The 9621-nt window shown below is 44.2% G+C and overlaps 1 protein-coding gene across 1 annotated transcript; it reads right to left on the bottom strand.

The window, feature by feature from the left end:
• Positions 1–557: 557 nt before the first annotated feature.
• On the bottom strand, positions 558–9393 carry ASGR1 (asialoglycoprotein receptor 1). Its single transcript, XM_020966859.2, is given in 10 exon segments — positions 558–958; positions 1341–1447; positions 1735–1827; positions 1830–1891; positions 2019–2105; positions 2282–2353; positions 2436–2531; positions 2799–2915; positions 8783–8873; positions 9009–9393. Coding segments are annotated over 9 exon segments (858 nt in total). The 5' UTR covers positions 8850–8873; positions 9009–9393; the 3' UTR covers positions 558–801.
• Positions 9394–9621: the final 228 nt, after the last annotated feature.

Consider the following 9621-nt stretch of genomic DNA (forward strand, 5'->3'; position numbering starts at 1 on the left):
CAAAAAATAATAGCCAAAAGGTCAGGTGACAAATTTGGACAATCTCCTCCTCGAAGGAGGAGAAGTTGTACCGTGGACAAGTAGAGGGAGAATCTGGAATGGCAATTTGGGGCAAGGAATGTTCTGACTCCATCGTTGCAACCAGTGAGTTAGGGGACATGAAAGAAAGTGTAGCTAGTACAAGAGATACGTGCTTACAGTTTCTGAATGAGGCTGGAACAAGACAGCATATATAATGGAAAAGGTATGTATTTGGAGTTGGATGACTTGGGTTTGAAATTCAGCCACTAACTTGCTATGCAACCTGAGAAAATTCATTACCCTCTCTGAGCCTATTTCCAAATCTGAAAGATGAGGGGGTTGATCTATAAGGGCCTAAAAACTCAAACATTTTATGATCCTACATCTAATTTGCTTTTATAGGGTTTCAAGCATTGTTTGAGAAACCTACAGTTGATTGCTTCCTCTTGTCTCCCATATTTATCCTAACATTGGGATTCTCCACCCTCTATTCCCTGTCCTCTCCATCCCCCCTTCCCCCAATCACACACAGAAAAGAAGTTTGGGGAGTTCACTTTAATTCCTGTTTGACCTCCATCACATAACCTCTATAATCTTTCAAGGAGGCTCTAGTGAGCCGGAAAGATTCTGAGGAAACCTGGCACTGCTGGATTACTTAAAGCACAATCACTTCTAAGGGTGATTCTAGAAGATTTCAGGAATTCTGGATTATTTCCCTCAGTTGCTGGGCTGCTCCAAGGAGATTCCTGGATGGAAATGGTGTATGTTCCCGCAGGGTTCCTAGGTAGCCTTTTTGAACACCATCTCACAGACCCAGCGATAGGGGCGCTGGCAGACGTCATCATTCCAGCTTCCATCAGAGTGCAAGTGGACACAATCCTCACCTCCTCCTAGCCCATGCCCATACCAGTTGTCTGGCTGGGCTGGCATCCAATTCCTAAAGGAGATGAAAACAGCCCCAGGTCCCCCAGGATTTCAAGTCTCATCAGTTCCTGAGAGGTCCCCAGCCAAGGGTAATCCAATTCTGAAGGAGGTAAGGGTACATAGAGGATGGGAAAAATGAGTAATAGAGGGAAGGAAAAGACTATTTGAGAAGGGAATTGCTGAGAAAGAGGGAAAATTGCTGAACAGAGGGAATTGGTCCCTGAGGGAGATAGAGACTGGGAGCCTAATGGTTAGGACCCTCAAGTCTGATAAAGTAATCTATAGGGTTGGGATGGAGCTGAGTCTATAGGAGGACTTAGACACAGAGAACCAAATGGGACATCGGAGTTCTCTGGTCCAACCCTTTCATTTCAGAGAAATGAGGGGATACTCACTTGATGTTAGAGTCATAGTTTGTCCCGTCCACCCATTTCCAGGGGCCTTCTGCGTCAGTGAGGCCTATCCAGGCAAACACAGGTGAAGTGTGATGGCTAACAAAGCTCTGGGTTGGAGGTAATGGAGGTGGGGTCAGAAGGTTAAGGCAATAAACATTTGTCCAGGTCCATCCCCTCCCTGGTGCCTAGATGTTTTCTTCACCTAAAAAGCATTGTATTTGCTTATCTATGTTGGATCCACAACACTCCCTCCCCCAGAATATAAGTCCCTTGAGATCAAGGGCTGTTTCATTCTTTGTATTCTCCTCACATAGCACTATGCCTGGCACATAGCAGGTACTCAATAAATGTCTGGAGAATGGAATAATTGCATTGAATCTGGCCTAGCCCTCACCTGTTCATTCCAAGAGTTTATAACAACCAGGTGTGAATTCTCCATCTGACAGTATTTCTCAGCCTCAGTCCAGGATTTCCCAGTGCGAGAGAAAACCAGTAGCAGCTCTCCTCAAATTCCAACCAGCCAAGAGGGCAACACATTTTGCTGTCGGTACCTGAGCAAAAGAGAAAAGAAGAGGAAGGGGGCAGGGGGGTCCAGCCACGGCAGGGAACATGGGGAAGGTGAGAAATGTCTAGAGTAGGTGCAGGGTTAAAGGACATTAAAGTCCTCCCTCTCCTTACCATTGCTTTGGAGCATTATCAGCTGACAATTCAGGGTTCGAAAATCTGCTGAAATGCGTTGCTCATGGAAGAGGAAACTAGAGAGATCTAGGATGTGCAAGAGAGGCAGACAGGAAGTGAGTGAATATGTAGTCCTACTGTCTGTCTCTGGGATAACTAGAATTAATGATTTCCACCCTAATAAGGACCCCAATATTTGAAGTGAGAGGCTCTCCTCCTCCCCTTGTTCTGCTATCCTGCCCAGCCCATCACCTTTCTCTAACCTTCTTCCCTGTCCTTTTGATGCTTCTGTAGCTTAGCCTCCAGAGATTTCACCTTTTCGTTCATACTGCTTCCTGTTGGAGATATAAGTTCAGGGTCCTTGAACATGAGACCCACACCCTGCCCTGGGGACTGCAACCAACAATCCATCCTTACCCTGGCTCTTTAATACTTGGATCTCTGACACCATCTTCTCTGAGAAGTTGGCGAAAGTTTCTTTAAGTGTCTGTAGATCTCCCCGAAGCTGAGTGTCTGTTAAGGAGGTGATGTGTAGGAATGAAGAGGTGAAACAGATGTCCAGTGTCCCCCTTCTTCTCTACTATAGGCCTTCGGCAGACATTCCGGAACCTCCTTCCCTTTTGTGCTGTCCCATCCATCCCATCCCCACCCCCTACTTCAGTTGCTATACTCTTGTTCTCCTGGGCTATTCCAAGCTTCCCTCTAGATCCTACTTCCTTCAAGTCTCTCTACCTATTCCCAGCTACTTCCCAGCTTCCATGTCCTTTTCCCATCACTCACTTTTAGATCCCAACACAGAGATGACCACTATCAATAGGAAGCTGATTCCCAGGGAGACAAGGAAGAGGCGGTTAAGAGGGCAGAGACGCTGGAGGATGGGCTGGGGTGAAGGGGTCCCTAAAATGGGAGAGGATAGGTTAGTGAGGAAGTCAGTTCAAGGACTACTGGAGAAGTGGGGGAATGGGAGGTCCTGTGGGACAAAAAAGCAGTAATATAGAAGAACCTGGATTGGGAACCAAAATGAAGGAAAACAAAGTAGAAGTCATGAGAATGAGCCAGAGGAGTTAGGTAATCCTGTGGGTAAACTCAGAATCATCTCTTTGTAACTCTTCCTCCTTCAGCTTCATAAGGCCATGAACCTACTAAACTGGACTGAACTGGGAATTGGTATGCTCCCATAGCCTAAAATTCTACAGGGGAAATCAGCCCAGGAGGAAAGGAATATGTTGCTTAAAACATCCTTCTTTTCACTATCCCACCCTACTAGTTTCATATTGACATCAGCTCTCCCCTCTTAGCCTTTGAAAGAGGAAGCAATTCCACTCCTTTTCTCTTGCCCTGTTTTCTAGAAAAAAATACATGGACTCTTTTTTTTGGGGGGGGGTGTCTTTTAAAGGGTTTTAAAAGTAAACACTACAAGGCTAAAAATAACTAAGGAAGAAATCCTAAAGTTGATAAAGGCCTCCTCTTTTCATGCAAATGTCTTTGAATTAGGCCTTGTTCTTTCTTAGTTTCCTCTCTCTTATTTAGCTCATCCCATTTCTTTCAAATTATATATCCTACCTCAAGCCTATCTGGGATGGAGATTAGATCAGTAGTACATTTCTTGCAGAGGCATATTTAGTCTGGCTATTAGTGTGTCAGACTGTCCTAGAATGTGGACACCCAACTCTTAGCTATGGGTCCTTTCGTATGCTTGCTTGCTCCTTCCATATGAATCCTTCTCCTGAGATTCTGATATACAATAAATTTATCATCTCTCTTGCCATGGAATTTTGGAAGTCCTGTCCTCGCTCCCTATTTCAGAAAGATTTTTATCTCCAAAGATTTCCTTCCTTGGTCTTCACTCTTTCCAGCTTCCCAAACTCTAGCAGTCACTTACAGCACCCTCTTGGATTTAGTTATCAGTGTTCTTGGTTCCTGGAATCTTCTTCTCTTTCCCTCTCTCTTCTTCTTCCTGTTCCTCTCATTCTGTTCTCCCTCTCCCTCTCTGCCTTTCAACCTTGACCCATCTTCTCTGAGTTAGTTGATTGCCTGAAGCAAATTCTTTAGCCAGATGGCAGTAACTGGCTATGCCCTTGATGATGAAACTGAATCTTCCCAATAACATCTTAAACTGTTTGCTGAAGTAGAAACAAAAGGAAATCTTTGGAGGAAGTTTCTACTCCAACTCATAGTTTGTGATAGCAAAGGAAAGTCAAGTCAAACATTAGTCTGTCTGATATATATCATAGATTTGGGGAGAGCAAATTTCAGAGTTCAGAGAAATGACATGTAGGAATTGAACGGAATTGAGTATAGGTATGATTCCATGGCCTAAAATTTTACAGGGGAATTTCGCTACAGAGGAATAAAAGCTCTCAAGAATGACTGTTCTGAAAAGGAATAAAAGGAAGAGTTGTCTAAAGAGACCAATGGGGATGTGCAAGGGAATCAACAAAAAAACACATACAGAAAATAGAAAGGGCAGTAGAGTCCTGTATAAGCAGTCAGGAGTATCAAAGCTCAGAATGATCTATGGTTGGCAAAAGAAAAAAAGATAGAAAACAGAAAAGGAGAAAGCTTTTTTAAAGCTATGTTGGGAAAAAGGAATAGAATAGGAATAGAAACTAGCATAGGGAATGGAAAAGGAATAAGGAAGGAACAGAACCATGACTTATGGTGGTTAGGATGATAATAATTAATGCTAAGAAGCAGGATTTGAATCAGACTCCAAGTTCAGTTACACCATTCTACTTTTCTAAGAATAAAAAAAAGACTGCTGTTCCAGGTGGATGGAGCAAAGAGACGAAGGAGGAAAGGTAGAGCTGCTTATCTCTTACTTTGCTACTCTTTTCTCTTCCAGGAGGAATTGTCTTTGGCCTGGAAAGGACAGAATGAAAATGCCTACTTATTTAAAAGCCCCAAACCACCATAAATGGAAAAATAATAAGAAAGCACCTAGCTGCTCTTGACTGAATTCAAGTTGCCTGTCACAGATAAACTACATCCCAGGGTCCTATAAGAACTAGAAGTTCTGATTGCTGAACTACTATCAGTGATCTTTAAAACAGTATGAGAATAGAAGAGGCACAGTGGGACTGGAGGATGAGTGTTCTCTTGATTTTCAAAAGTAGGAAGAGAGAAATGTACAAAACTTTTGGTCAATGAGCTTATATCAGTTTCTGGCAAAAGTCTAGGATGTATTAGTGAAAGGATGGATTTCGTGAAAAGGAAGCAATGATCACAAAGAGCCTGTGTGACTTCTTCAAGAACAAGACATCACATTCCCTTTGCTGACAGTGTCACTAGACTGCTAGAACATAGGAACACTGTAGATATAATTAACCTAGATTTCAATGGAGCATTTGACAAAGTTTCTCATTCTATTCTTATGATCAAGTTGGGAGATATGAGCTAAACCACAGCATAGTTTAGCAGGGGTGGGAAATCTGTGACCTGCAGAGCACATGCGGCTACTAGGTCCTCAAGTACAGCCCTTTCCCTCTTCGGGGGAACTCTAGTCTGTGAAGTTTGGATTCAAAGGTACTTGAAGACGTAGAAGGACACTTGTGGCCTCAAGGCCCCAGGTTCCCTACCTCTGTTGGATTCATAACTGGTTGATGGACCCAAAGAGGAATCAGTAATGGTTCACTGTCAACTTGGAAGAAGGTCAGGCAGTAGTAAATATGGGCGTGCCCCCAGGAATTTGTGTATGCCTGGCATTATTTGCCATTGGTTATTAATGAGTTGGATAAATATATGATGGCATACTTTCACGCTATGAAAAGTTCTGCCATCTGTGTAACTTTTCTGGGGTTCAGTTTCCTCCTCTGTAAAATGTGGGGTTGGACTAGATGACCTCTAATGTACCTTCAAATGCTAATGTTGAAGAAGGATAATTAACATATTGGATAAGAGAATTAGGATAAAAAAAAAAGAATTCAACAGGTGAGAACACTAGGCCAAATTTAGTAAGATGAAATTTAATAGAAAGGAATTCTACTGGGATGGTCAGGGTAGGCCTGTGCAGGGCCATCTCATAAAGCATACCCATCCCCATGCATCCTCTATGAGATGAGCCCTCATAGATGGCTCCCATATAAAGTTTTATACTTGGATTCAGAAAATCAGCTTCACAAATACAAGATGAGAAAGACATGCCTAGGCAACAATTCAATTTGGGAATTTTAGCAGACTGATAGCTTCATATGGGTCAACAGTGTGATCTTAGGTTGCCTGAAGAGAGGATGGTGCCTCTCTGTATTCTGCTATCTTTGTCAGATCACATCTAGAGTACTGAGTGCCACATTTTAAGAAGAATATGGATACACTGGAGAGCATCCAGAGAAGGTAACCAGGATGGTAAAGGGCCACGTGTGGACAAGTTGAAAGAGATAGAAGAAATTTGGAGGGAACATGAAAGCTGTGTTCAAACAGTTGAAGGGCTATCATGTGGAAAATTAACACATTTATAAAGCCCTTTAAGTTTTGCAAAGTACTTTATGTAGTATCTCATTTGATCCTCACAACAATCCTGGGAGATAGGTGCTATTATCCCTATTTTACAGATGAGGAAACTGAGAGTGACTTGCCCACAGTCACACAGCTACAAAGCCTCCAAAGCTGGATTGAAACTCGGGTTATTCTGACGCCAGGTCCTATGTTCTATCCACTGTGACAACTGGCTGTCCTTCCTTGTTCTTCTTGGCCCTGTGGGGCAGGGTTAGGAGATAGGTAGAAGCTGCAGAGAGGAGGGCTTAGAGTTGAAGCCAGGAAAAACTTCTAACCAGTAAGAGCTATACAGAAGTAGGATGGACTACCTTAGGACACAGGCAGCTACCCCTCACTAGAGGTTTTCAAGTAGTCTGGATGTCATTTGTGTAGAATAAGAGAGAATCTTGTTGGGGTATTGGGCAAATGGGGCTTTGTCCCAGGTGCTATAATCTGGTGGCACACCTGGACTTTTCAAACATGGAGACATTTGAATGGCAAGAATGATTAGTTAAAATAGGAAGCTACCTTCACACCTCTGACCAAAGTGCTGGCGGGTCCTTTTCTGTCCCTGCCTCACACTGTTCCCTGTTGCCTACCACAGACACCTCCCTAGCAACTGTTTTGCAGTGCCCCAAATATGTCCACTGTTGCCCTCCCCCAGTTGAACTGAGGGTCTTCCATGCCACTTGCCCCAGGAGCAAAAATTTCTGCAAAAGCTCTGGGTTGGAACATGTGGCCTCTGGGGCCTCATCCCAGACTCAGACAGTGTGATTCTGATCTCTGGAGGCCAATGTGGCTCAGAGACATCAGGCTTAGGTTTCTTTCTTCTTGTTTTTAAGGCAATGTGGGTTAAGTGACTTGCCCAGGGTCACATAACTAGTAAATGTCTGAGGCTGGACTTGAACTCAGATCCTCCTGACCCCAGGACCAGTGCTCTATACATTGTGCTACCTAACTGCCCCTAGGCTTAGATTTCATGATGCCTTCCCCTGGTCATGCTGTTACCAGCACGCAGCCTGATTTCTCTCCTCATTCTGACACTGGGCTGATAGAGTTCTCTGGCTCTAACTCAGGTCAGAGCTCAAATGAAAGACGCCCTGAGCCAATGAACACTGGACACCTGGTCCTGATCCTAGTCCAGTTGTCTGTTCCAATCATTTCCCTGCTCTCAGATTGCTGTGTCATGGCTGCTTTTCCTCCCCAAGACAGTAGGTTACTAGTATCTGGGCTCACAATTAGGAAAATTCCTTAAACACATTTTTTAATCCAAAAAGAAAGAAAAGGTCTGGTACTATAAACCTTCAAACTTTGGGAAACTGGGAGACAGAGACTTTGACAAAGTGATGACAGATTTAGAACTAGAACAGATACTTTCATTTGACAAAGAAGGAAACTGAGGTCTAGAGAGATGAAGTGACTGGCCAAGTCATACAGGTTCTAAGTGGGAGGGTCAGGATTTGAATTATTTCTCTCACTTGCAAGTACCATAGGAATGCCAGGGCTGGAAGAGACTTCAGAGATCATCTTGGCCAACCCCCTCATTTTACAGTTGAGGAAACTGAAGCCTAGGAGGCTGAATGATTTGCCTAAGATCAAACATAAGAGGCAAAGCTCAGATTTGAACCCAATTCTCTGAATCCAAATCTAGTTTTCTTTCCACACTACGCTGCCTCCGTGTCTTGTCTCCCCATCGGCCTAGGAGTTACTAAGAATGAGGACCTTCTCTCTCCCATCATGAGAATTCAGAGCTTGTAGGGACCTCTACTACAACCATCTAATTTAAAAGATGAGGAAACTGAGAGCCAAAGAGAGTAAGTGAACTGGCCTAGTTAGAAACAGGGCTGAGACAAGATCACAGTTTCCCTGACCCGTGACTCTCGCCCCTGAACCAAGTCCTTTGCACAAGGGAGATGAAGGATCCAGTGAAGGCATGAGAAAGGGAAAAGACATCTGGTTCCTTCCCAAGAGGTGACCCAGCCACGTCCTCTTCATGTGTCGATAGAACTTTGCTACCAGTACAGATAGGTGGTATGGTGTTTGGGCTAGACATGGATTTCTCCTAAGCAAAAAACTTTACATGGGAGCATATATGATCTTAATCGATAAAAAAAAATAAAGTAGATGCTTAATTGAAAGTGAGAGACACAAGAACAGAGGCACAGAATGAGGCAAAAACACATAAAGACAAAAATAGATGAACAGAAGAGTGAGCAAGGGACATTTTGAGGTGACCCTATTTTTGGGTCTCCTTGTTCCCCTCCTTCTTCCTCCCACAACCCTGTTGTTACCTTTACTGAACTGATGGCCATTGTCTTCACTCTCCAGGTGCTGAAGGTCTTGATAATCCTTTGCCATGTTTGTCCCCCAATCTGGATTCCGCTGGGGTGAGGGGCAGAGGGAGGACTCAGTCTTCTCCACTGCCCAAATCCATTACCCATGCCTGATTCTGCCCAGCCCACCTCTACCTGAACCCTGGGATAATTTTCCCCACACTTCCCCACTGTTGTAACCTACCAGGATTTGGGGTCTTGGGCACCTGGGTCCCTTGGGGGCAAGCCCCCTGTACCAGGGAGTGGAGTAGGGGGTGAATAGAAGCAGAGGTCTATGTGAAGAGGGTAGAGGTGGGGGAAGGGTATCCCTTAGGGGCAGAGTCCTAAAGAATGCCCAGTGTTCCACTGTCCCTCTCTCAGCATCCCTGGCTTACGTGGACTTTGGATGATAAACAGAAACAGGAATGGAACTGGATCAGAGGTAAAAGGGGTGGGACACAGCTCTACTCAATCTATCTCCAAACACATATCTATGCTGGGGGGGGTCCCCTATCCCTACTCCCTAGAAGTGGGGACAAAGTTTTGTACCTCAAGTCTAGGATTACAGTTCTTTCCAGACTACTACTGTGATAGGGTGTAGGGGATAGGGAGGCGGCTGACTCAAGATAAAGGCATTCTAGAGGCCTTGGGGGAAAAGGCCATTTCTCCTTTTCATTATCTGATTTTGAATTTCCCAGAACTGATTTTTCTAAATATTCCTAATTAGTTCATATGAGCTGCCTGCCTCAGGGTTGTCTTCTCCTTGAGAACTCAAGACATTAAGCTTCCCCATCTCTCACCTGCCTCTTCACACCCCA

This window comes from Phascolarctos cinereus, unplaced genomic scaffold (assembly GCF_003287225.1).
Source record: "Phascolarctos cinereus isolate Bilbo 61053 unplaced genomic scaffold, phaCin_HiC Scaffold_5;HRSCAF=322, whole genome shotgun sequence".
Classification (NCBI taxonomy): Eukaryota; Metazoa; Chordata; class Mammalia; order Diprotodontia; family Phascolarctidae; genus Phascolarctos; species Phascolarctos cinereus.